This window comes from Lepidochelys kempii, chromosome 8, assembly GCF_965140285.1.
Source record: "Lepidochelys kempii isolate rLepKem1 chromosome 8, rLepKem1.hap1, whole genome shotgun sequence".
Classification (NCBI taxonomy): Eukaryota; Metazoa; Chordata; order Testudines; family Cheloniidae; genus Lepidochelys; species Lepidochelys kempii.
The window spans coordinates 50,612,841-50,640,794 of record NC_136387.1 but is presented as its reverse complement, the minus strand read 5'-3'; the positions used below and the strand labels follow the sequence as shown (position 1 = coordinate 50,640,794).

The following is a 27,954-nucleotide window of genomic DNA, read 5'->3' as shown; positions in this document are numbered from 1 at the left end:
CTCTGGGTCCACTGGGCTGTAGGATGTCCAAATCAGGTAGCTCTGCCAGGCTATTGTGGAACCAGCCAGGGTGGTATGGCACATGCTTGCATCATGCATCCCTATCCCCAAAATAGCAGAAAGATGATACTTTGTCCCTGCAAAAGGGGCAGAATTTTTGTTCACCCATCCTGCCCCCAACTTCCTAGTAGCACAAGCAGTTATAGAAAAATCTGGGCCACAACACTCCAAGACCACCCCTGCAAATGTAAGCAGTGTCAGGATGAGCTCCACCCTGACATCTGGTGGTGAGGTGTGGCAAGTTGTGGAAAAGAACTTCAGGGGCCGATCTCATTTGCATAGGCACACCCACCACGCCTAGAATGAGACCATAGCTGCCCAAATGGTCACTTTGGCTGCTGTGGGATCCCCAGTGTCTCTGTTATTGGGGCAGGAAGAATAAATTGTTATTACCCTGATTATGGGAACTGTGCTTGGAACTGTACGTGGCCTTTTGTTACGATGGAGGGATTCACCATCATCTAAGTAGCACTCGCTAGGCAAGGGTCATGGGTTCCAAAACTGTGTGAATGGAGAGAGGCTGGGGACAAGTATTAATACTTGGTGGCATGGGCCCCTTGGTGAGGGCCTTACATGCTGATTGCACTTCCTCCTCTCTCCACTGTGGAATATCAGAGCTAATTTTGATTTCATTAGAAGTCTAGTTATAGGCTGCTGAGCTCACTTTGGGCTGACAGTGCACCAGCACTGGGGCTCCCCTACTATAAGCTGAATTCACCTAAGAGCTGAAATCGCTGAGTGTTGTGTTAAGTAGTGGGGGAGCCTGAAGATATATTGTGGAGCAGTTTGCGGGACGGCTGGTGAAGCAGTTCGACACGGAGCAGTGTGTGGATGGCAGGAGCTGCTTGTGGGCCGTGGAGCTGAGTGAAGGAGTTCGTGGGGCGGCTGGCGGAGCGGAGCGCAGCTGAGCAAAGGAGTTCGTGGGGCGGCTGGTGGAGCGGAGTGCAGCTGCGCGAAGGAGTTTTGTGGGGCGGCTGGCGGAGCGGAGCGCCGCTATGGAGCTATGGGGCGGTCAGCTTCAGATCATGTAAGGTGCCTCTTACCCCCGTCCCATTTCCACCCAGGTTGGGAGGTAAAGCTCCGCCGATAAACTTTCGAACTCTGGGGCTGCCCTGACCAGGGACAGAGACTTTTGGGGCATTGGACTTTTGGGGTTGCTGGACTCAAGAACCAAAGGGAAAAGGGCATGCCCCAATTTGCCTGGGGTGGGGTTGTTTTTGCTCATGGGTTGTGTTATGAATCCGGTTGGTGGTGTTTCCCCAACATAATGCCACATTGTTTCTCTCTCTCTTATTAAAAGACTTTTGCTACACTCAGACTATGTGCTTGCGAGAGGGGAAGTATTGCCTCTTGGAGGCGCCCAGCGGGGGTGGTATATATTTGTCCCAGGTCACTGGGTGGGGGCTCGAGCCGGTTTGCATTGTGTTGTTGGAATGGAACCCCTAGATATTGAACCCGGCCCTTGTTGCTGCCAACTCTGACGGGCAGAAGGGTTACATTTTTGGGGGCTCGTCCGGGATCGCCTGGGTCAGTACCCCTCGCAAGCACCTGTTGAGTGATCCACTACATTGGGAAACAATTTATATATTTTTTTTTTGTGCTTATATTTTGAGGAAATTACTGTTTGTATAATGGCTAATATGTCAGGTTTGTTGGGCCCTGGCTCAGCAGCTTCTAGCTCGGAGGCTGCAGCCTCGGCTGATGATTGGACAAAAGCTCTGGGGCAAATATTGGAAAAGGTTGTGCTGCCCCATGCTGAGTCAGACTCTTGTCGTAAGTTAAGATTATTTGCTGGGGAGGAGGAGTTTGAACCCTGGTTAGAGCATACCACTGAAATGCTGCAAGAGTGGGCCGTACCAGATGCAGAAAAGCGAAGATGCCTTATAGAGAGCCTTGGCGGCCCAGCATTAGATGTGATTCGCACCCTGAAGCTCATTGACCCTGGGGTCAGTGTGAAGGACTGCCTAGAGGCCCTTGAACACAACTTTGGGAGCGTAGAGGGCCCTGAAGACAGCTACTGTAAGTTCCTTAATTCCCGACAACAAAAGGGCGAGAAGGCTTCAGCCTACATACAGAGACTGGAGAGACTGCTTCAGAGAGCTGTCATGAGGGGAGCAGTGACTGCTGAGCAGATGGATCAGACCAGACTGGCTCAAATTGTAAGAGGAACTCAGTATCAGAACCCGATTCTACTTCATCTCCGGCTAAGAGAACGACGGGAACATCCCCCAAGTTACTCCCAGCTGATAAAAGAGGTCCGAGAGGAGGAAGAAAGGCAGGCTGCCAGTGAGTTTTGGGAAGCCCAAACATCAGAGCCAGCCAGCACAACACCACTGCAAATGGCCAGTGTACTGATGGTGAGCACCAGAGAGGAACTTGCCCAACAAATGCAGGTCCTGACGGAACGGATAGCTGAGCTGCAAAGTACCGTTGACCGAGTTAAGACTTCTAGGAATAAGAAGCCTCAAACTGTGGCGATTGAGAAGCCCGCACTTAGAGCCACCATCCCCCCCAGGCGAAGGGGGAAAGGTCAATTCTTCTGCTACCGATGTGGTCAGGATGGACACAGTGCTGCCAAGTGCCGTAATGAAGAAAACCCCTCCTTAGTGTATGGAAAGCTGAGGATCAGTTGGGAGAGATCCGGTAGCTGCCAGAAGGTCTGGGGACGGGGACCCCCCAGGTCTGCAGGATTTGAAGATTCCCCCAGAAAAGACTGTCCAGCTGGGATCCCTGCAGGACTGATAGGGCCTCGAGCAGAGGTCATGGTGAGGATCGAAGGGGTGGAGTGTAAAGCAGTGCTTGACACTGGATCTCAAGTGACTATTATATTTCAGTCATTCTACCAACAGATGCTTAGGCACCTGCCTATACAGCCACTGACTGGCCTTGGCCTATGTGGCCTCAGCATGGATGAATACCCCTATCAAGGGTATGTCATAGTGCACCTGGAATTCCCAGAGGAGGTTGCTGGGGTAAGAGAAGAGGTAGACACAGCTGCCTTAATATGCCCTGACCCTAAAGGGACTTCTGATGTGTCTGTGCTGATAGGGACCAACTCCAGTCTCTTCAAGGTACTCGCGGATTACTGCAGAAGGCGGGCTGGGGACCAGTACCTGAATACCCTGATGATCCATACGCTTTGTGCTGAAGCCTATAGGAAAATTGAGAGCGCTAAAAGGGACACATCTGAGCTACCGCTTGGGGCACTGAAGTACGCGGGCACAACCCCCTTAGTAGTGCCTGCAAGGACGGAGCAAGAAGTGCTTGTCATGAGTACCTGTCTGAAAGGCAGTAAAGGGACGTTAGCAATGATAGAGCAGCCGATGGGAGGAGAGCTCCCTGAAGGAGTGCTGGTCCCCAGTGGAGTCATAACCCTACCTGCTGAAGCCCAGGAAAGGGTGACTATACTGATTGCTAATGAAACGAGTCGTGATATTTTTGTGAAGCAAGGACAAAAGATAGCAGACCTCTTTGAGCCTGAGTCGATTGTAAAACCCCAGTATGAAACTCCAGTTCCGGCAATAGACCCAGCAAAGTTTGACTTTGGAGATTCACCAGTGTCCGAGGACGGGAAAGATCGCCTGAGGAAGAAACTTTGTGAAAGATCCAAGGTGTTCTCACTGCATGAGTGGGATGTGGGATGTGCAAAAGGAGTAGAGCACAATATCAGACTACATGACTCTCGACCTTTCAGGGAGAGATCTAGGAAGATTGCTCTCTCTGAGATGGAAGATGTGCGACATCATCTTCAGGAGCTGGCTGCGAATGGCATCATTACAGAGTCCCGCAGCCCATACGCCTCACCCATTGTGGTAGTCCGCAAAAAGAATGGGAAAATCCGGATGTGTATTGACTACCGCACCCTAAACAGCCGTACGGTGGTCGACCAGTACACTATGCCTCGAGTGCAAGACGCCTTAGACTGTTTGCTGGGAAGCCAGTGGTTCTCTGTGTTGGATCTTCGAAGTGGATACTACCAGATCCCTCTGGGAGAAGAAGATAAGGAGAAGACAGCCTTCATCTGCCCATTAGGGTTTTATCAGTTCGAACGCATGCCCCAAGGGATTTCTGGAGCACCTGCCACCTTTCAACGTCTCATGGAGAAAGTTGTGGGAGACATGAATTTACTGCAAGTGTTAGTTTATTTGGATGACCTGATTGTGTTTGGAAGAACCTTAGAGGAGCATGAAGAAAGACTTCTTAAAGTGCTTGATAGGTTGGAGGATTATGGTCTGAAGCTTTCAATTGACAAATGCCAGTTCTGCAGAACCTCAGTGAAGTATGTGGGTCACATTGTGTCCCAAGAAGGTGTGAGTACTGATCCTGATAAAATAGAAGCACTCACTACATGGCCACGTCCAAGTAACTACAGAGAACTCAAGACCTTCCTTGGATTTAGTGGCTACTACCGCAGATTTGTGAAAAACTATGCTACGATTGTAAAGCCTCTGAATGATCTTACCAGGGGACATCAGTCCAGCAAGAACAAATCTAAGTCCAAGAATAAGGGGAGGTCCCCAAAGCCTCCTGTGCAGAGACACAATGGCCCCTTTGCACCATTTGGGCCACGGTGGGATGAGAGATGTGAAAGGGCTTTTCGAGAAATCATTACTTGCCTAACTCATGCTCCAGTCCTAGTTTTTGCTGACCCAAGCAAACCATTTATCCTGCATACTGATGCCAGTTTGGAGGGTCTGGGAGCAGTCCTGTACCAGGAAGTGGAAGGCAAATGTAAACCTGTAGCCTTTGCCAGCCGAGGATTGTCTGATAGTGAAACTCGCTATCCCACCCACAAGCTGGAGTTTTTGGCCTTGAAATTGGCCATCACTGAGAAATTTCGAGACTACTTGTATGGTGCTCAGTTCCAGGTGTGGACAGACAACAATCCACTGACTTATGTGTTAACAAGTGCTAAGCTGGATGCTACAGGGCAGAGATGGGTGGCCGCCTTGGCTAGCTATGAGTTCAGCATTCAGTACCGATCAGGGAGAAGCAATGTAGATGCAGATGCATTGTCCAGGCGTCCGCAGGCTCCAGAAGTTGCTGTGATACCCACAGATGGAGTGAGAGCTATTTGCAGTGTGAGTCGCCGAGAGCCAGAGGCCCGTGAAGACTTTCAGGGATGTGTTGCAGAAGCTTTGGGCCTGCCCCCTGAATGCATGCCTTCTGCTTCGGTGAACTATATTGCATTAGACCAATCTCCTTTGCCCATGCTCAATGCGGCTGACTGGCAAGAAGCCCAGCGGCAAGATATTGACATTCGTGATACACTACTTGCCAAAAGGGAGGGGCGAAGCCCAACTGCGGTTGTCCCACCTAACCCGGAGGGTAAACTACTATTGAGAGAATGGACCAAACTAAAACTGATTCAGGGAGTGCTACACCGAATGACCACTGACCCTTTACAAAAACAACGAGCACAACTAGTACTGCCAAAAAAGTACAGAGCCCTGGCCATGAGGGCCCTGCATGATGACTTTGGGCATTTAGGGATGGAGAGGACCCTGGAACTTATTCGTAGTAGGTTCTATTGGCCCCGAATGGCTGAAGATGTTCGCAGGAAATGTGAGACTTGCGCTCGATGTGTTCAAAGGAAAACTCTGCCCACGAGGGCTGCATATCTCAAGAACATCACCAGCAACAAACCTTTGGAGTTGGTATGCATTGATTTCTTGTCTGTAGAGGTAGACAAGAGGAATGTTGGAAACATTCTAGTAGTGACTGACCATTTTACACGGTATGCACAAGCATATCCCACACGTGATCAGAGGGCCACCACCGTTGCTCGAGTATTGTGGGACAAATATTTCTCAGTCTATGGATTCCCGGCTCGGATACACTCTGATCAGGGGCGGGATTTTGAGAGTCACCTTCTGAAGGAGGTGCTGAAGATAGCAGGAATTAAAAAGTCTAGGACAACGCCTTATCACCCCCAAGGTGATCCTCAGCCAGAGAGGTTCAATCGAACCCTATTAGATATGTTGGGAACTTTGCGACCAGAGCAGAAGGCAACCTGGAGCCAGCATGTCGCATTTCTGGTGCATGCCTACAATGCCACAAAGAACGATGCTACAGGAGTCACCCCATATCTCTTGATGTTTGGGCGAGAACCAAGATTACCCATAGACTTGTGCTTTGGTGTATCAGAGGATGGAGATAGCTATGAAACTCATCAACAATATGTATCCCGACTAAGAGAAAAGCTGCGGGATGCTTATCGCTTAGCTACCGCTGCGGCTCGGAAGAACGCAGACCGCAACAAACATCGATATGATGCTAGAGTGCGTTCGCAGGAGCTCCAGCCGGGGGACAGAGTCCTGCTGCGAAATTTGGGTATTGCTGGCAAACACAAGATAGCTGACAGATGGAAGGCAATACCTTACCTGGTGATGGAAAAGCTGGGAGATCTGCCGGTCTACAAGATCAAACCTGAAGACGGTCCAGGGCAAATAAAGACGGTGCATAGAAACCTTTTGCTCCCTGTGGGGGAATTGGTAAGCACCCCTTGTGAGATGGGCCACGGCAGGGCCGCCGGGCAGAACAGAGGTGCTAGACCAAAGCCGCCATCCAACACAGACAGTGGGCCCCCTGCAGCTAACTTACCCCTATTCTGCACATCTGAGAGTGAGTCTGAGGAGGAAGACACAACCCTGGTGTATCCTGGGATGGAGACAAGATTTCAGTCTCGATCAGCTGAACCAAACGAGAGTTTTCCCTCTTCCGCCCTAAACCCAATGGCGGAACTATTTAGGCCCCTTTCTGATACCCCGGTGCTGCTGATGAGACCCCCCTGTGATGACACACACAGGTTATTGGACAATGGGGACAGACAGGTAGAGGATGTCCTGGGCACCTTGGACCCTCCAGCGTTAGAACTAGGAGTGCAGGGGCCTACGCCAGTAGCCGAGGGACCCTCCAGGGAAGCCTCTCCATCCGTCACTCAAGAGGATGTTCCCCTTACTTCGGCAACAGAGATTCTCAATAGACGAGACAGGGTGATAAGACCAGTGAAACGGTTAACTTATGATGCACCTGGGGTGACTAGTGAGGAGCCAATACATTTAGCACACAGGCTTGTGGAAGCTAAAGTGGGCTTCCTGAGGCCCTTTGGAGGAAACCAATGAGTTGGTATAAAGGGAGTGTGATTTGTCGGGACGACAAAGTCTCGGCTGGGGGGAGGATGTAAGCAGTGTCAGGATGAGCTCCACCCTGACATCTGGTGGTGAGGTGTGGCAAGTTGTGGAAAAGAACTTCAGGGGCCGATCTCATTTGCATAGGCACACCCACCACGCCTAGAATGAGACCATAGCTGCCCAAATGGTCACTTTGGCTGCTGTGGGATCCCCAGTGTCTCTGTTATTGGGGCAGGAAGAATAAATTGTTATTACCCTGATTATGGGAACTGTGCTTGGAACTGTACGTGGCCTTTTGTTACGATGGAGGGATTCACCATCATCTAAGTAGCACTCGCTAGGCAAGGGTCATGGGTTCCAAAACTGTGTGAATGGAGAGAGGCTGGGGACAAGTATTAATACTTGGTGGCATGGGCCCCTTGGTGAGGGCCTTACATGCTGATTGCACTTCCTCCTCTCTCCACTGTGGAATATCAGAGCTAATTTTGATTTCATTAGAAGTCTAGTTATAGGCTGCTGAGCTCACTTTGGGCTGACAGTGCACCAGCACTGGGGCTCCCCTACTATAAGCTGAATTCACCTAAGAGCTGAAATCGCTGAGTGTTGTGTTAAGTAGTGGGGGAGCCTGAAGATATATTGTGGAGCAGTTTGCGGGACGGCTGGTGAAGCAGTTCGACACGGAGCAGTGTGTGGATGGCAGGAGCTGCTTGTGGGCCGTGGAGCTGAGTGAAGGAGTTCGTGGGGCGGCTGGCGGAGCGGAGCGCAGCTGAGCAAAGGAGTTCGTGGGGCGGCTGGTGGAGCGGAGTGCAGCTGCGCGAAGGAGTTTTGTGGGGCGGCTGGCGGAGCGGAGCGCCGCTATGGAGCTATGGGGCGGTCAGCTTCAGATCATGTAAGGTGCCTCTTACCCCCGTCCCATTTCCACCCAGGTTGGGAGGTAAAGCTCCGCCGATAAACTTTCGAACTCTGGGGCTGCCCTGACCAGGGACAGAGACTTTTGGGGCATTGGACTTTTGGGGTTGCTGGACTCAAGAACCAAAGGGAAAAGGGCATGCCCCAATTTGCCTGGGGTGGGGTTGTTTTTGCTCATGGGTTGTGTTATGAATCCGGTTGGTGGTGTTTCCCCAACATAATGCCACATTGTTTCTCTCTCTCTTATTAAAAGACTTTTGCTACACTCAGACTATGTGCTTGCGAGAGGGGAAGTATTGCCTCTTGGAGGCGCCCAGCGGGGGTGGTATATATTTGTCCCAGGTCACTGGGTGGGGGCTCGAGCCGGTTTGCATTGTGTTGTTGGAATGGAACCCCTAGATATTGAACCCGGCCCTTGTTGCTGCCAACTCTGACGGGCAGAAGGGTTACACAAACAAGGGCACTAAACACCTTGATCTTCTGGGGAGGAAGGCAGTCACATCTACCAGCTTCCAGTTTAGAATCATTAACTTCCAGGCCCTGTTAGCCAAGTATAATTTTATGAACTACTTCATATTCTTGGAGTTTAAAGATAAACTTCTTCAGGAGGAAAGGGCCCAATTCCCAAACCTTTGTTGACGAGGGTATACTCATGGCAATAACTTGATTCCACGCTGTGGTTGACATGGCCGATACCACATCTAGAGCAACCACAGTATTATTGTGGCATGAATCATGGCTTCTCTCTTCAGGGGTCGAGGTTCAGAACAACATGGAGGATTTGCCCTTTGATCCAGCTAATTGCTTTATTGAAAAGACAGTCAAGTATTTGCACTAGTTATGACTCCAGGACAACCCTCCACTCCATAGGCATTTATACTATGCCCCCAAGGGAGGAACATCATAAACAGGTGTATATACAATGCCTTTTCTACAGCCTTTCTACCACCAGTGACCATATGAACCACCACGTAATTATCAGATGTTGCAAAGAGGTATGAAGCTCCATCCACCTCAACGTCAGCCACCCAACCTCATCCACCAGCTAAAGGTCACTTTTGACAGGACGTTCAAGAGTTGCAAGCCATCATTGACACCGTCCTCATCTGTTTCCCAAACCTTTGGTGGCTGCCTGGTGTACATTTGTAAGGTGCCAGCTTGGAGTTGCATCCATCCCTTCATGAAGCATGACACTTTAGTCCAAGCCTCTTCTGAAGATGCAGCCTTGGGAATGGCAGTATTACAGTAATCTATATCGCCTGCATCCTTGCACCCCCGATGACGACTGCTTACCAGTCACCCACATTTGGAGTACACATCGGTACCAGCTCGCAAAGAAGAAAGTTACTTACCTGTAACTGGACATTCTTCAAGCTGTGTGGTCCCTGTCTGTATTCCACTACCCTCCCTCTTTCCCTTCTGCTTTAGATCATGACTGGACTAATGATTGAGAAGAAACTGGTCTGCAAGATTTTAGAATTAGTAGATCTCATCCTCTTGTACTTTGTTTTTAGCTATTGATTGGATATAGAAAACAAACTTTACTGATTTTTCAAATGCCAGTCAGTTTCTCAACTTTGACTGAATTAGTCATTGAACTGAACCAACTGAATAAGTAGAAATGAAGAAAATATTCTCTCTTCAGCTGCAGAAGAGGCTACTGCTGTCAAAAGCTGATTTTATTTAAATAATAAAATCAGATTTTAAATTTAAAAAATGATTTAAAGTTAAAAAAATCAGATATTTATATATTTATTTATTTTTAATAAGTGATTTTTATCCACCTTTCCAACAAGTGTCACAGGTAGATTTCTGAGAGAGAACAAGGAGAGAGGCTTTTGGGGAGGAAAACAAGATGGTTTTTATAACTATTACAGTGCTCCTTTTTGGCTATTAACATTTTATGCAAGTCCTGTTTTTATTAAATAGTGAATAATTAGGCTTGGCACAATTAGATTTTTTTCAGTAAATGTTGATTTCACCGTATAAACACAAACCGATGAAAGAACATCTCCATCAATGATGATCGACCGTTACGGATAGGCAAAGTAACTACTTACTAGAGTTTGATTGAAAGATAGTTACTTGGCATATTTTGACATTTGATGTTGACAGTTTGTGTTTTTAACAGTTGTAAAGGTTTAACTTTTTGAATCGCAACATCTGTCATTAAATAACTATTATTTAACATCCCCCCATAATTGCTTGCAACTGTGAACATTTAAACTAATACAAATAGAAAAAAATGCTTAAAACTCATAATTTTGTGCAACTGTGAAAAACTGAAATAGATAAAAATAAAAAAAATTTGACTATGGGCTCTCCAGGCTAGAAGGCAAAGGTATAATGAGATCCAGTGGCTGGAAGTTCAGGCTGGAAGAATTCATGCTGAAAAGTTGGTGCCCATTTTTTTACAATGAGGGTCATTAGCCACTAGAACAGCTTAGCAAGGATTGTGGTGGATTTTTCCATCACTGGAAATCTGTTAATCAAGGTTGGATTCCCCCCCCCCACACACACACGCTCCCCCTCCAAAAAAAGACATGCTCTGGTTCAAACATGAATTAATTCTGGGAAGTCTGTTATCTACTCTGACCTCCTGTAGGATCACAGTGGTCCCCTCTGGCTGTAGCATCTTTGAAACTATGAATCCTGCCAAGCCAATTAATAATAATGGTTTGTGGTGTGTTCTACTCCTAGATTCCAAAGGGCTTTACAAAGGTTGGTCAGTGTCATTATCCCCCATGTTACAGATGGGGGAACTGAGGTACAGAGAGGTTCATGCCAGAATTTCCAAAGGAGGGGTCGTGATCCTAAGTTCCCTTTCTTTAAATTCAGTGGGCTTTGGATCAAGTCTTCCTAGTTGTCTTACATAAAAGCCTAAAGTGAAATGCATGATGTGGAGACTCTGTGCTACACTGCCCTCTAGTGGGTGGAATGAGAACTGATTAAATGCTTGCTTTGAATTAATAGTGCTCTCCCCCTCAAAAAAAGTGTTAATGTTTTAAGTTGAAAAAAATCTATTCTTTTCACTCCATTCTTACCCACAGAGGGCTAAAAGGATTTCCCTCAAACCTAACAAAAATTACTCCTGGGCTTGAGATCAAGCATGGAACGTTTCATCCCAAAAGGAGGATTTTTAAGGAAGGTCTTGGGATGTGAAAGTAGGTCCAAATGGAAGCCAGAATAAACTTTAACTCTCACTATGCCCCCCGCCTCACCCCAGGAGAAAGGCTCCCACCAGTGGAGATTTTAATCACTGCAGATGGAATTCAGTCCACTTGCAGATAGCCTGGGGACTCAGGCTCTGCCTGTGAGCAGAGAGCAGCCAGGGAAGCAAACCCCAAGCCAGAGGCCAGGATGTGAGGAAATGGAAGCACAGAGACCTTTAGGTCACTTGCCAGTGACAGTGCAGGGAAAGGAACTCTGAGGTCATGATGCCAGGTCCCCTGCTCTAATCACCAGTCAGTATCTGTGGCCAGCCAGGGGCAGCGGGGCATAGGATGGTGGGGCCATCCAGCCCAGTGCAAGGGCACTGTATACTAACTGGCAGTTGCCAGATGCACACTGGCCCGCCCAGCCCTGTGCTGCCAGTGTGCCGCTTCCCCTTGGGGGTGGGCCCATACTGTGCCCCCCCACTCCTGCCCAGCACCCCCACACACAGCCTCACCACTACTTCCCAATGCACTTCCCCACAGCCCACCACCACAACTACACAGAACCCCACTCAGACCCCCCCACTGCTCAGCATCCCAACACACAGACCTCCCCCACTGCCCCCCAAGAGACTCCCCACTGGCCAACAGCCCCATACACACCTCCAGAGACCCACTCCCTCACACCCTGGCCACACTCACCGGCCCTGCTGGAATGTGATGACGTCTGCCAGGCTGAGCTGGCAGTGCGGCCAGGACCGGTCCAGTGCCAGGCTGGGGAATCACTCCAGCCTCTCGGGAATGGCGTGATTAGCCAGGTCAGGGTCTGGTCCCGCCCTGGACAGACTCCCTCAGGACCCACTTGCCTGGAGATACGATGACCATACGTCCCCATTTGGCCAGGACAGTTCCCTTTTTAAGCTCTGTCCTGGCCATCCTGACACTTTTGACAAAAAAGGGCATTTAGTTGGCAGTTGATCAGTTGACAAGAGCAAATGAACAAACGGCCAGTTTACCAAAAAAGTCCGGTGCGCCCCCCTAGCAGGACAGGGCAGAACGTGGGGGGGGGCCAAGGTGAGGTGTCAGACAGCCAGGCTTGGGGGGTCAGCTCCAGCTGCAGGTAGAATAGAGCTTGGGGCGGGAGTTAGGGGCCAGCCCCTGGCAGTGGTGTGGGGAGCTGGGGCGAGGGAGGGGTCAGCCCCTGTCCTGACACCAGCATGAGGAGCTCGGGGGGGGGGGGGGGGTCAGCCCCTGGCTGCGTCGTGGGGAGCTGTGGGGGAGGGGTCAGCCCCAGTGGCGGATTTAGAGTTAGTGGGGACCTGTGCTCAGCTTCATTTTTGGGGCCCCTCCTTGGGACCCAGCCAAGAAAAAGAACATTCTCTCATCTTCTCTCCCCACCCCCATTTTTCATTCTTCTTTTCTGCATCTTCATCCTATAAGTAATAGCAAGTAAATGGAAAATAAAGTGAGATACCTTGATTGTTCTTGTATTCTAACTTACTTTTCCACAGACCCCTTGAAAATCGCTGAGAGTCTCAGCGGACACTTAATGATCTTTCCAAATATTGTTTGTACCATTAGCTAACTACAGTAAAGCACTTTGGATAAGAGCGCTTTATAAAAAAAAATGTAAAAAGTTGGGGTGCGGGGTCTGGCCAGGACTTAGGGTGTGGGAGGGGGTTCAGGGCTGGGGGTGCAGGGTCTGGAAGGGAGTCGGGGTGCAGGAGCAGGCTGGGGGTTGGGGCAGGAGGTTGGGGTGTGGAGCTCTTACTTGAGGCAGCTCCTGTTTGGTGCAAGGGGTGCAGGACTCCCGTTTGGCACTCAAGGTGAGGGTGGGGGGGTGCAGGAGTCAGGGCATGAGGTGCGGGGGGCTGGGTATGTAGGGGTTGCAGGAGTCAGGGCAGGGGGCTAGGGGTCGGGGTGCTCCCAGCCCCCTGCCCTGAGTGGCTCATGGCAGGGAGCTTGGGGGGGGGTATGTGTAGGGGGAGTGCAGGGGCCCCGCCTTTGCTCCGCCCTGACCCAATTCCACCCCCTTCCCCAAGGCCCCGCCTCCACCTCCTCCCCTGAGCTCGCTGCATCCCTGCTCATCCCCCTCCCTCCAGGAGCGCCTGCAAACAGCTGTTCAGCGGCGGGGGGAGGGGCAGGAACAAGACATGCTCAGGGGAGGAGGCGGGAGAGAGAGAAGCTTGGCTGCCAGTGGGTGCGGGCGGAGCCTGCCTTGCAGCAAGAGCCCCTGGAGCCGGCAGGACCAAGCTTCTGCCCCCGCAGCTGCGGGGCCCCATGCCAAGGTATCTGCGCTTTACTGTAAATCTGCCTCTGGCCAGCCCCAGCCCCTGGCCACGACATGGGGAGCTCAGGGAGGGTCATCCCCTGGTAGTGCGGAGCTGGGGGCGGTTAGCAGCCCCATCCAGGCAGCCCGGGGCTCCAGCTCTCTCAACCCCAGCTGCGGCCCAAGCAGAGCAGGGCGAGCTGGCTGGGGCCCCTTTGGAGCCTGGGTCCAGCACCATGGCGCCATTGTAAACCCGGTACTGGTCAGTATTTCCTGACTACCAAGTGAAGTGTGGCCATCTATGGTACTGGAAGAGCCAGGGGCTGTAGAGGGAGAACAGGTGAGGGCATTATGGGTTGGCCTGATTTCCGCTCCCCCCTCTTTCTCTCATTTCACAGGCAATTCCCCCTCTGATGAGTCTGAGGAGCGAGAGCGGGACCCCAAAGTTCTCACCTTCCCCGAATATGTCGCCAGCCTGTCCGAGTCAGGCACCAAGCGGATGGCAGCTGGGGTCCGCATGGAGTGCCAGAGCAGAGGCCGCTGCCCTTCCTCATGCCCGCTCTGCCATGTGACTTCGAGCCCAGATGTGCCGGCCGAGCCAATTCTGCTGGAGGTCACCAAAGCAGCGCCCATCTATGAGCTGGTCACCCACAACCAAACCCAGAGGGTGAGGAGCCGGTTGCTGAGAGAGGGGTAGAATATGGCAGGCTGGTGATTGGCTGAGCTGAGGTTATTAGCAGTGAATGGCTTTGGCGGGCCTGCAATGACAGCCAGCCCTCACGTGGTGTGGCCGGCTGGCAGTACAGCCACTTGCCCACTGGCCTTTCCACCTCTTCTTCCTGAGCCAGCCTGGTGTTTGCCACGTGGCGCATGTGGTGAGGAATAGCCAGAGAGCGTCCCAGAGACAGGCATCTCCCTTTGCAGGGCTGGGTGAGGTCACCATAGTGACCAGGCACTTGGCACGCTGCCATCTAGCTTATCAGGTCAGAGCACCAGCCACCATTCAGCATGCGCGGGAGTAAACAGACCCAGGCCTGGCTCAGCAATTGCCACTTGAAACCAGTTGCAGATGGGTGAACACTGAACACATCTGCCCCGCCCCGTGAACGGCCCCCACCCTCTTTGAAGTCTCTCTGTGTCCCCTCTTCGCTAGGAGGTCTCCAAGCTCCCAGCTGTGGCAGTGCGCTCAGGGCTGTGTGAGGAGAGGCATGCACAGAAAGTTACAGGTTTTCAGATGCCAGTGGCACAGCGGATGATGAGGGTTCACCCAGTGGCACAGCGGGTGATGAGCATTCATGCTTGCCGCACCTTAACCCTCCTTCTCTATCTCAGCTGTTGCAGGAGGCCACCATGAGCACCCTGTGGTGTTCCGGGAGTGGGGATGTCATCGAAGACTGGTGCCGGTGCGACTCGAGTGCTTTTGGTGCCGACGGGCTCCCGGCCTGCGCGCCCCTCCCACACCCAGTGTACGTCTCTCCCACGCTGATTTTGCCTCTCCTTCGCAGAGATTATTTCTCTTGAAGGGAACTTTGGTGCTGGTGCAAGGTGCCGGAGCCAGAGGCCCAGAACCAGCATGAAGCTGGAAGTTGGGGTGGCAGCAGCAGCTCGAGCTTCCCCCGCTCCACCCTGTGGAAGGTCTTGATCCCTGACCCCGACGGGTGACCTCCTGGCATGGCGGGGGAGTTGAGTATGGCAGAAAGGTTTCAGCAGCACTCGCTTAAAAACAGCTGCCTTCCTCAGGCAGGGCTGGACGGTCTCAGAAATCAGCGGGATGTCTGCACAAAGGAAAACTACACCGGGCTTGACTGGTGCTGCAGTTTTCCTACATTAAGCTAATATTTGGGGGGGACGGGACCCCAGTGCGGGAGCAACTTAGGCGCAAGATGGGCTGGATGAGGAGGGGAAGCAGCTGGCTTTGTGCTCTGTACACTGGCTAATCTGGGCTGCAGGCAGCCATGCAAGGCTGTCACCAGTCACCTTTGCCCCCTACCCTACAGATCATGTCTTCACAGCCCTGCCTCCTGGGAGGCACAGGGCATAACCCAGCCTGTGACATGTGGCTGCAGAGGACAGTGAGTCTCCAGTAGCTCAGAGGGAGCAACAGGTGGAGCCAGCCCCACACTGAAGAGGGTTGGGAAGAAAAGAATGGCGCCATTAGAGCGGGCAGGAGCTGCCTATTCACAGGGCCTGACCCACCCTGGTTTTCCCTCTTCCTCAGGCTGCAGCTCTCCACCGTGCACGAGCCCAGCAGCACCTTGGTGGTGATGGAATGGGAGCACTCAGAGCCACCAATCGGAGTGCAGATCGTTGATTACCTCATCCGTCAGGAGAAGATCACCGACCGGATGGATCATTCCAAAGTGGAGACCGGTGAGGGCAGTGACAGAAGGTGCTGTTCCTCCAGCAGCCCGAACTGGGCTTTGCTCGGGCTCCTCCTTTGCTCTGGGGGTGGGGTGGCACCAGCAGCCGGTAGAGTTAATTTCCGGATGGATGAGGAATACCCTCATCACAGCTCTGCCTTTTGCAGCATTGGCTTGTTAGCAAAGGCTGAAATCAAGAGCAGAGCGCTTTCAGTGAGGAGGGGTGGGCCCCAATCCAGCAAAGTACTGAAGCCCTGGCTTAACTTTAAGCCCACGCTTAAATACTTGGCTGGATTGGGGTCATAACTGTCTGTTTTCACTTACTGGCGGCATTCCAAAATCTGTCTCTTCTTGGTCTGAAAGCCTGCACCCTAAATTCCTCCCCAAGTTTACTTCTGAATTCCCCGTATCTGTTTTCATCCTGAAACCCTGTGCCTCTGCTGAGGAGAGGAGACTTCATTCCCTTGACCTCAGATGTGCCTTAGCATTCTACCTGCAGAGAACCTAATCGATCAGAAAATCACCTAGGTTATTAGTTGCCATAGTACAAATGTCACTAGGATGAGCTATCTCCTCTCGGGGAATCTCTAAATGGATTCCTTGGTGCACCGTAGTGTGCTACCCCAGTTCGCACATATCACTCCACCAGAGCACACGCTGCCTCTACAGCCTCCTTGCAGGAAGTACCATTACTGGACACATGCAGAGCGGCAGACTGGAGTTCCAGTCGGACATTCCCAAAACAGAACACACCAGTTCGGGCCTCTGCTGCGGATGCAGCCGTGGGAACTGCAGTGCTTCAACACACCTGTCTTGCCAGCATCCGTGCACCCTCCTGACAGATTACACTTGCCCACCGCCCACACGTGGGATTCACATAGGGATCAGCGTTCGAAGAAGAAGTGGAGATTACTTAGCTGTAACTGGAGGTTCTTTGAAATGTGTGGTCCCTGTCTGTATTCCACTGCCTGCCCTCCTTCCTCTCTGCTTCCGATCCTACTGGATTCGTGGTAAGAAAAGGAACCTGCATTGCCTCTTATTCCCTCGGTCTGGGGGACGAGGAGAACTGTGCGGGCCAACGGACACCGCTTGTTAGCATTTCCAGCCTCGGGTGCAAGGCATGCATCCCCACCCACGTGTGGAATACAGACAGGGACCACCACGCATCCGGTTATAGGCAGGTAACCTTCATTCACAATCACACCAGTCTCCATCCTCACTTCTTACGCTGGAGACTCAGTGATTGTGAGGCTATTTGTATTTCTCTGTCTGCAACAGGGACACTAAGGCTTTTCCTTACCTGAAAAAGCTCCATAGAACTTCCACTTGCCCCCTAGCAGAGAGGTCACCAGCCTAAGAGCCTTGATCATGTGCTGCAGCTCGGGGTCAAGGCAGGACAAAAGAGCAACATAAACATTTTTCCTACCCTTCCCACCAGTGCATTTTCTCCCCTTCCATAGCTCCCAACTGGCTAATGTCACACCGGAGGCAGTACACAATGCACCAGTCCAAATCACGAATAGCCCTGTTACAAGGTCCTTTCCTCATTGCTCCTGACCCTCCAGGAAATTTCTGATCCATCACTAGGTACTGGGCTCGCTTGGTCGGTCTTGTGACCCATTGTAGCCTCTCCTCACCCATCGTCCCCTGCTCAGGTTCTGGGGCATGGGAAGATAATTGCCTAAAATCTCCTTTTTCCCCTCTTTCCCTAGAGACTGTGCTGAGTTTGGTGGATGACATCATCTCCGGAGCCAAATCCCCCTGCGCGATGCCGGCACAAGTACCCGACAAGCTGTCCACCACCATCTCCTTGGTCATTCGCTGCCTGGAGCCTGACACCACCTACACGTGAGTGACGCTGCCTCTAATTGGCTACGCCCAACCTTGTGAGAAGCACTGCCACTTCTGATTGGCTACTCCTCATCTTTTTTTGGGGGGGGGGAGCATGGAGAAAGGGAGCGTTCATTCTCCATCCCCTTGCATGGCAAGCACCACCCCCCAAATTGTTTCATGCTGGATGTGCTTCTGGAACTATGCACAAATATTAAATCATCACCACCACCTTGTTGGCTAAGTTTGCCATCGTCAAGCTTGCCAAGCTTGTTGGCTAAGCTTGCATTCAAGAGTTATCGTCGGTGACACGATAACTCTTGAATGCCGCATTTGATCAAAACCAGGAAATGTTTGAGAGCTCAAGGGCCAGAACTCTATTGATTTTTGGGAAAATGGGGAAACCAAAATGGGGACAAACGGATGGAGCCCCATCAGCTGTTCAGCACAGCCACAGCTTCATGCACCTCTGCAGTTGTCTGAAGACCAAAGACCTGTTTGATGGCACCTGTTAATGTCTCCAGCCTAATGATACCCCACCTCATCTGTGCTTACCTCCCACTAGGATTTAACATGCTTATACCCTGAATGATTGCTCTCCTAGACAGAAGGAATAATGGTGGAAGGAGGGCATGCGGGAGAAGAGAGAACACAGCCCCTCGCATAGGGGAAGGGGCAGACAAAGCCCCTGGCACACGGGGGGTGGGGGAGATTGGAGTGATTAAGGATGTGGGGCATACAGAACAGCTAGCATGGTCAGAGGAAGAATGGGGAACCCTGGTTTGGGAGGAGGTAATGAGGGGCACCCAGAGCCCCATGGTTGAGGGAGTCTCTGAAATAGATTGGGGTGGAGGGTGGCCCACAGAGAGGTTGTGAGCGGCAAGGAGCCCCTGGTGTACACCAGGAGCTGGGCCTACACAGGCTGCGAATGGTGCATCCCCCTCATTTTTTTAACCCCCGGGGATGTCAGTGTGTGTGGGGGAGGGGGGGGAATCTGGGCACAGCAGCATGTGGGTATCCCCCTCACCTGCCCCGGAGGGTTATTTCCCATTTGCAGTCGTGACCCAGCTGCTGATGGCAACGCTGTGCTCCGTGGATTCAGAGATGGGAAGCCCAGCAGCAGCCACACCGAGCATGTGTGGCGGTGCTGGAAAGATCCTGAACTTCCGCCCTTCTCACACCTGCTTGGTGGTCTTGTCCAGCCTCACCTTCTGCCAGGCCTACAGTATGACTCTCACTGGCCGCCTGAACTGATGCCTGACTTACCTACAGCTCCACTCCCAGAGCCGGAGGGGCAGGTGGGCGTGCTGCCCTGGCTGCAGTGGAGGAGGCTCATGATGCGGTCGCACCAAGGCGGCTGCTGTTCTGTTCCTTCCTTATCACCTTCTCCAAGGCTGGGCCCAGGGTGGAGTTTACGCACAGTGAGCACCTCAGATAGCATCAGGATGGAGACAGCAGGCTCTTCATCTGTTAGCTGGCTCTTCCCTGCTGCTGGCCAGGGCTCTGCTCCGCATCATGCGCCAGGGCTCTTGTAAATTGGCAGGGCTGTCAGTGCCCCAAGTGCCAGCCCCAGCAGAGAGCTGCCTGCACTAGGCTGAGGTCACTGTGCTGTAAAGGGGATGCCAAGCCTCTTGTATTGAGTTCTCACCTCCCACTGGGTCTGCACGGAAAAGCAGTGCAGGCCAGTTTGGGGCACCTGTGTCAAGCAGAGCGAAGTGACATGCATGGTAGGACAGCCCCATATCTCCTAGGCAGTTAGTTGCATACGTTCCTCCTGATGGGGGTCTGCCGTGTGCACCTGTGTGTGTGAGCTCTGGATTCCCCAGTCTGTCTGCTGTCTCTGTGCTGTGATAACATCTCCCCTCTCCCCCAGGTTCACGCTTTGGGGAGTTGATAACACAGGGAGACGCTCCAGGTCAAGTGATGTGACGGTCAAGACCCCCTGCCCAGTGGTAGATGACGTGAAGGCTCAAGGTAACCATGGGGGTGTTTAAGGTGGGGTGCTGCCTTCTCCCCGGCAAAGCCTTTGTCTGGCATGCTGGACTTCACTGCAGTGGATTGTCAGAGCATGGTTAAGCAGAACACAGAGCAGGTAAACCCCCATTCTTTTTTTGTTGGGCTAGTTGAAGAGATACGCCCAAGCCAAACCTTAAGCGTGAACGGCCCTGAAATTGGGTGGAATCCAGACCCCAGTTGCTTTTGGCATCTCTGTAACAGGCACACATGAATCTCCAGAACTGAACACTATCATAAACACTGGTGGTGTTTGGATCTGGGGCGAAGCTTCCCAGATCCAGCCCATCCCTAGTTATCTGTCTGGTTCAGGCTGCAAGACCCTTGGGGTAGGAACTTTGGCCCAGATCCTCAATGGGAACTAGGCACCTAAACATCTCTGAGCTTGTGGGCCTTTGTCGTCATCTTTGTCCATACCTACCTACAGCACTGCATTAATAAATAATGGCAATAAAGCGTGACGAGAACGAAGCACCATCTTGGGGCTCCATGCGTCGGATCTCAAGGGTTAAGGGGACTTTGGAGGCTCTTGATGGAATTATTGCCAGAGGATGCATGGCTGTTTCTCTGTTGATTATACTGGAACAGAACCTTGTTAGAGGCAGTGGGAATCAGGTCAATACAACTAGATTGTGCAGGTGGAATGAGTGTGTTCGTTTAAAAGTAACATCTCATTCCACTTGGGTGGGAGGTAATAGGAAGCATTGTTCTGAGTGTGGGTTGGGGTGACTGGTGATGGGGTGACAGCCCTACTCTTCTGAATAAACTAGTTAAGATCCCATTCAGCAGTTATCAAGTGGTTCCCACATGATGGCTGTCAGTTAGGTGGCCTCTCCCAGGGATCAGATCTTGGTCCTGTTCCCATTATTACAGCAATAATTTGCTGTCCCGATAGACAGCATCTTCCATTTGCGGTTCTCAGAGCGTGGTCTCTCTCCCAAAAACTGAGCACCAGAGCCAGCAGTAATTGGAAGCCTGATTCACTAGAGCGGGGGTGGGCAAACTTTTTGGGCCGAGGGCCACATCTGGGTGGGGAAATTGTATGCAGGGCCAGGGCAGGGGGTTGGGGTGTGGGAGGAAGTGTGGGGTGTGGGAGGGGGTGTGGTGTTCAGGAATGGGCTCGGGGCAAGGGATTGGTGCAGAGGAGGGGTGCGGGGTGTATGAGGGGGCTCAGGGAAGGGGGTTGGGGTGCAGGAAGGGTGTGGCAGGGAGCTCAGAGCAGGAGGTTGGGGTGCACGGGGGTGCGGGGTGCAGCAGGGGGCTCAGGGCAGGGAGCTGGGGTGCAGGAGGGGTGCAAGGTGCAGGCAGGGAATTGCGGGGTGGGGTGTAGGAGTTCGGGCTCTGGCCCGGCGCCACTTACCTAAAGCGGCTCCAGGGTGGTAGCGGCGCTTACTGGGGCCAGGGCAGGCTCCCTGCATCCCTGGTCCCATGCCACGCCCCTCCGGGAAGCAGCCAAAACCATGTCCTTGCGTGGCTCCTGGGGGAGGTGGGGCACAAGGCTCTGTGTGCTGCCCTTGCCACGCCTCCAGGTACCTCCCCCGAAGCTCCCATTGGCCGCGGTTCCCCATTCCCAGCCAATGGGAGCTGCGGGGGGTGGTGCCTGGAGGCAAGGGGAATGCATGGAGCTCTCTGCCCCCAGGGATGTGGTGCCGGCCGTTTCTTAGAGCGCTGCGGGGCCTGCGGCACCATGGGGGGCAATCTCGCAGACCGGATCCAAACCCCTTATGCGCTGGATCCGGCCCACGGGCTGTAGTTTGCCCACCCCTGCACTAGAAAGACCAGGGTGTGAACAATTGCAGGAACTGTGGCTGGAGTCCCTCCAGGTTAGGAATGAGGCCAGTGGGAGGGTGAGTGGATGGAAACTTGCCTTCCCATTGGTTGTTCTGGCAGATGGTGAAGTGTTAGAAAAGTCCCCAAAAGGTTGGACATGTCTATGGCTAGTACAGAAAAATACAGAGTCCATGAGTTTTGACAGGAATAGAAACCCTCCTGTTTCAGGGCATAAGCCAGCCTGAGTGATGGGGGTTAGGAGGCATTTTCACCTGGGCGCAGGTTATCTCATAACTGCCTGTTGTAGGGTTCCTTGCACCTTCCTCTACTGCAGCTGGTATTGGCCACTGTCAGAGGCATGCCACTGGACTAGAGGGACCAGTCTGGGAAATCCTGTGTATTCCACTGTCCCTCCTTTTAGAATATGTCCTGGTGACAGAGTAAATTCCAGGACACCTGGGGGGAAATCCTGGCCTTATTGAAGTCAGTAAGAGTTTGCTCTGGACTCCAGAATTTTGCCCCAGGGCTCTTTACTTGATATCTGACCTGGTTTGAGGCTACATCTCCTTTCTCTCTGACAAACGCACTTACAGCCCTCTCTGTCATCCTACCCAGAAATAGCAGACAAGATCTACAATCTCTTCAATGGCTACACCAGCGGCAAGGAGCAGCAGACAGCCTACAACACTCTGCTGGACCTGGGCTCGCCCAGCCTGCACCGGGTCCTCTTCCACTACAACCAGCACTATGAGAACTTCGGGGAGTTCACTTGGCGGTGTGAAGATGAATTAGGACCCAGGTAAGCCTAATAGCCATGCCTGCTAGCATAGCAGCTCTGCCTGACCAACACACCCCTGAGACTTAGCTACCATTAGAAAGGTTAGATATGGCAGATTGTATTACTGTGGCACATATAGGCCAAAAATGAGATCCAGGCCTTACTGCAGTTACAAACTGCACTGCTGCTGTGCCCCAGGGAGGACTCGGGCACATGGCATCTGTGCTGCCACAACTTCCCAGGAAGGACAGCTTCAGACTGGGTCTTGGGCTGGATAGGATGTGGTTGTAAAAGATAAAGAAACAGAGGGTGAGGTCCACTATCCCAGCCCTCCCTCGCCAACTCGACCCTTGTTGATGTGACTTCCTGAGACTGGAGAAGAAGGAAGATTAATAAAAAACCCATGAGAAGAGGGACTTTTAGGCACCATAGAGTCCAATCCTTGAGTCTACTGAGTTCAGGAGATTACATTTGGGTGAATGATTCTCCGAGAAAGGGGACAGTGCAGGGATGGACCGGACCCCTTCTATCCCACGACGAACGCCAGCTAGAGCTCAGAGACCAGAACCCTGGGGTCAGGGTGAATGCAAGGCTGTTTCCATAGACCCTTAATCTCCTTTCTCTGTGCCCCCACCTGGGTACTCTGAATTGTAGCTCCAAGTATTCACAACGCATCCCCTTACTACCCAGCCCTCACCCTTTCACTGGCCATCTGTGAATCTGCTTGTGGACACCTTGTCCCATGGCAACCGTTCACCTGTTGAGGCGTCCTGCATGCTGGGTGAGAGCAGCAGAAGACTGTATAGCCCCGGGCTGAAGCTGGCTCAGTGTCTTCCCGCATATGCTTTGGCAGGGTGATTTCCCAGCCTGCATCTGCAGGCAGCTTGAAGCAGGGGAAGGGGATAGCTCAGACAGGAGGCCATGGGACTAAGAGCTTTTCACCTTCAGGCACAACCGTGGAATGGGTGAACTAGTGCTCAGAACCCAACCAAAATCAGGGTGGCTTTAAATCCCATACAAACCCACAACCACCAGCCCTGGTCTAGGAGATGCAGGTGGGCCTGGGAACCACAGCGCTCACACAGCCACCTTCTCCCTCACCCCGAGCTCCAGCTCCACCCTCCCCCACATCTTACCTTCAAGTGGGACTGGGGCTTGCATCTGCCAGGCTTCAGGGGGTATCGGCTTGGCCCACTGCCTCCCCCAGGCCTGGGAAGCTTTTCTCATCCCCTCATCCCCAGTTGCCAGGGGGCACTGAGTGGTCCCTCCCTGTCCTTGTGTGGCTCTCCAGCAGATTCCCAGGGAGGGCCTCTGCCTCCTGTATCTTCAGCACATCTCCTGGTCAGGACAGAATGGCCCAGAGCCCGCAGACAGACACAGCACCAAGAAGCTGGGAAAGGGTCTCCGTCCTGCTGCAAAAGCTGTGCGACTTGGCAGGGGCAGGCAGCACACAGTCATCCCTATGGTTGCATGCAAATATTAGTGGGTGTCTCCTCTTGTGTACGGTTGCTAGGGAACCTCCAAGGCCACCTTAACTCCCCAATGCTAAAAAGACTATTAAGTCTTCCTTACCCCGGATGATCATTGGGGCTGCTTCCTTTCTGTGCTTGCCAAGTGTGTGGGGTCTGAGCCATTCTGGCGACACTAGAAAAGATTCAAAGACATCCCCCCCACCTGGCAGCTCCCCCAAAGCTGTATGGGGGGAAGATAGCTACTAAGGGCCACCCCAAGACATTTAAAAGTGTGGCATGGGGTTCCCAAGGCCTGGGAAGGGGGTGGGGAGGCTGAGTGGTTAGGTGTTCTGGGCGGGGGCTGCGGCTTCTTTTCAAGGTCCAGGTTCTTGTAGAAGTGGGCGTTCCAAGAGGTAGGTACGTTGCCATCTCTGGGCGTGGGCCCTGCTTGGGGAGGGCTGGTATTTTACATACACATACTGACCCTTGCAGGTTTCATGCTGCTCTTCCTCTGTCTTCTTTCAGTCTTGAAACTGAGCACCAGGAGGTAGAGATCAAACATTGTTCCCCTCCAGTGGTGGCTTCTGTGAGGGCAGCTGATTGCTGGGAACTCAACTAACCCCAGACAGGTGACCTCGTCACAGAGCCAGTACCAGAACTGGTCCTGATTATCCTCTCCCTGGGCACTCTCAGCAGAGGGACCAAGGGCTGACTGCAACGTGGAGAGGGGAACTCCCCTGTCGACCCTTTCGGTCATGGGGGAGGTAAACCGGCACGGTGTGGTGCACAGTATATGGGGGAAGTTCAGTCTCCAAGGCTGGCAGTGATCAGCACTGAATCCACTGAACCTTTTGGTTGGTTTGAATTTCAAAGAGGAGAGGGCGACAATGCAGGCAGCTTAACGTCATCCCTTGGAAATGTTTGAGCATTTGACTTGAAATGACACAATTTCTGATGAAGTGTTTGCAGCTCGTGCTGTTGGAAAGGAATGCTGAGGCAGCTGCCGAGGTCTCTGGTGGTGACAGAGCTCAGAAGCCGGACCTCTTGGTGAAGCATGCAGGCTGGTGGGGACAGGAGAAATCATTTGCAGATGATGTCATTTAGCCAACAGAGTGTTCATTTGACTTCTCTCTGGTACTTCTTGGGTGTCCTGGATACAAACCCAGGCCAATTGGACTCTTGGGTGAGCTGTCAGGAGTCGGCACCTTCCATCCTGCTATGCTGTTCCTGGGTATGCTATGTCAGAATGCGCTTGTGTCACTTCTCGGCAACGCTGGTTTGTAAGCAAGAGGTTTGGGGCTAGAACTGTGGCCATTCCCTCCTGCCCTGTGAAGGCGCGCAGAGTGCAGTTAGCCAACCACCTGCTCAAGAGAAGAGCCAGCACGGAGGGACAGGTTGCCTCCCAGCAGACCAACAGTGGGTGTTAGTGCCTGGAAAGCCCACTGAAGTTAATGGGAGTCTCTCAACTTCAGTAGGCTTTGGATCTGGGCCTGAGTGACTCCGGGCCTCATGCTGTATGGTGCTCAGCCTGCTGGGGAGTGCTGAGCTCTTGCATTGCTAGCCAAGTGCTCATCGCCTCCCAGGAGGCATCACCTTGCTAGTCTGGGCCTGTCCCCTCAAGGATGCTGCCTCAAAACCACCCATGTCAGTAGCAACAATCTGAAGCCTGCAAGGAGCGAGTGGTGGGACATTCTGCCACCTTGCAAGGGAGAGCACCATGGTGGGCCAGCCTTGATTCCACCTTGCTCTTAGCCTGCCAGGGATAGTAGTTGGCAGCTCTGGAATGGAGACGGCTGGCTGTCCTGGTTCACTGACCTCTGCCCTCTCCGTGGCGAGTGGGAGATCCTGGCGCACACCTACCTGCAGTGCACCAGGTTGCAGCTCCTCTTCTGGTTCCTCCACAGCCTCCTGCCTTGGTTCTGGCTGCACTTTTCCTCCTTTGGGTGGTGACCGCAGCTCCTTGGACTTCTTTGTGGTGCAGTGGGTGCTGTCCTGTGTTCTCTGCTCACTGTCCCCATCCAGAGCCCTCGAACTAAACTTTTGATCTCCACTCCCGGCTTACCGTGTGTTGTCCTACAGACTCAGTTGTTTTCTGGGCTCTGGGGCCCCTCCCTCGTTTGAGCAGGGTGGGCCTCTAGTCCTACATGAGTTTAGCCCCCACCCTCAGAGAAAGAAAAGATGCGAGTGACTAGGGGGCTGAGATGGGGACAGAAGCATGGTGGCTGGGTGTGGGGTTGGTGCCAGCTTTGCTTTTCATCCTCAGCATTGAGGCTGGTCCGTGCTGCCCCCTTCGGCAGGGAGACATTGCATTCAGGTGGCATGGAGATTAAGGGTGACCAAGTGATTTTATCTGCCACGGGACTGTTATCCTCGTTCTCCTGGGCCTTTTCGTGGTCTGTTTAACCTTCCTTGTGTCTCTCTTTTTACACTTTCTCTCCCTTTCCCACCCCCATCTTACCTCTTGTCCCACCATGTCTCTGGCTTCTCCTCTCCCCCGTCTGCAGGAAGGCCGGCCTCATTCTCTCCCAGCTTGGGGACCTCAGCAACTGGTGCAACAGCCTCCTTCAGGAGCCCAAGATCAGCCTCCAGCGCACGTCACTCAGGTATCTCGCCTGCCGCTACAGCGAGATCAAGCCGTACGGACTTAACTGGTCAGAGCTGAGCCGGGACCTCAAGAAGACATGTGAAGAGCAAGCGCTAAGCGTCCTCTATAATGACTATGGAGACAAAGACAACTGAGGGGTTGAGGAACCACTCTCAGGCCCCTAAGAGGCAAGTGGGAGAAAAGCGCATTTGTGGGAGTTTTATAAATGGATCTGCAGGAGGTCACTGAAATCTCCCAAGACAAAACTTAAACCAGGGAGGGAAACTATTGCTCTTTGCAGGACTTACCTGGTATTAGACTCTTCAACACAGCCAATAGCCTTTCTAGTTGGAGGTCTTGTGAGACCCAGTTTTTGTTTGTTTTTGCTCATTTTACCAAGAGGTTCCTTGGACTGGGTAGGTGAACACATACTCCAGAATGAAATATACACTTTTAAGGTTCCAGCCCACGACTCCCACCCACATTCCCCATGCAGCATGAACCTCAGTTTCCAAAGAGAAAAAAAATCAGAACAACAGAAGCCAGGCAGGGAGAGGAATCTCCTCTTTAGAATTAATAGACCCAGCCTCTCAAATAACATCAGGTCTGGGAAAGCAGAAAGAGGGCATGAGCGTCCAATTTTGCTCTTCCCCATAAGGATCCAGCTCTGAGATTAGATCTGATAACAAAAAAATGGCTGTGGTTGTAAAGGACAAGCTCTGGACTGCAGCAGCAATAATCTTCGAACCATCTGAGGGTAGGGAGGGCTTGTCGCACCCTCCCCCTGCCCCCTTCATTCCTTGCTCATTCTCTAGAGTCCCTGATCTTGGCTCTGTGCTGGGATCCTGCAAGGTCCTTCCAGTTTGTAGTCAGCCCCAAATGGCATGTGGGGGTGGTCACTGAGGTTAACAGGGCAGTAGCAATGTACTTTTCCCTGGACTGCATTTGTGCCCTTTTTTGCCACAATAACAGCTGCTAAGCAGTGATGAGTTTGGGCAGAGCTCTGGCTAAAATGTAGATGCTTGGGGAGCATTTACCCTGGCACCAAACCTCGGCCCATGGCACAGTATCAGCTTCAAAGGTGCCACCCAGTGTGACCAGTAGGATGTGGGGAAGGGAGGGTGAGAGGAACTGTGGGATTGTTTTCACTTTGCAGCAGGGGTGGTCTCCTTATCTTCAGATCCCTCTCCACTTAGCGGAAAGTGAAACTCCACCCTGAGTGTGGAATGCATTGCGGGGTGGGGCGGGGAGGAGCCAAGAACACACACCTAGGAGCAGACAGCTACCTACTGAAGAGATGCAGTCTAACCCTTGGGAAATCCCTTCTAAAAACCTGATCTTTGGCTTATTCTTTCATGAAAGGTGAAGCATTTGAAAAGTGAGGTCAGTAGAGCACCTGGGATGAATCTGGCTCTTTTAAGAGCGCCTCCCACGCACACCCCCAGAATAGGCTGATCTTACCTTGTTTGATTACTCTTTCTTGCCACAGTTCGTTGAGGTTACTGCAGCATGAGGCATAGGTGCTGACTCTGTGGGTGTTCAGCACCCACCAGCCACAGCTGTTCCCTGCCCCTGCTCAACAGCTGATGGGGGGCGGCTCGAGAAGGGGCTTGGGTGAGGGTGGGGAGTGGTGGGGGGTAGG

At 52.5% G+C, this 27,954-nt stretch overlaps 1 protein-coding gene across 5 annotated transcripts in view; it reads left to right on the top strand.

The window, feature by feature from the left end:
• Positions 1–27,528, top strand: part of ASTN1 (astrotactin 1) — a 188,593-nt gene extending 161,065 nt beyond the window's left edge. For all 5 annotated transcript variants that reach the window (XM_073356476.2, XM_073356474.2, XM_073356475.2 and 2 more), the window contains 7 exons: positions 13,925–14,193; positions 14,859–14,992; positions 15,745–15,896; positions 17,599–17,734; positions 19,590–19,690; positions 22,115–22,298; positions 26,233–27,528. In XM_073356476.2, the coding sequence (XP_073212577.2) occupies positions 13,925–14,193; positions 14,859–14,992; positions 15,745–15,896; positions 17,599–17,734; positions 19,590–19,690; positions 22,115–22,298; positions 26,233–26,467 (1,211 nt within the window). In that variant the 3' untranslated portion in view covers positions 26,468–27,528. The remainder of the gene's footprint in view (positions 1–13,924; positions 14,194–14,858; positions 14,993–15,744; positions 15,897–17,598; positions 17,735–19,589; positions 19,691–22,114; positions 22,299–26,232) is intronic.
• Positions 27,529–27,954: the final 426 nt, after the last annotated feature.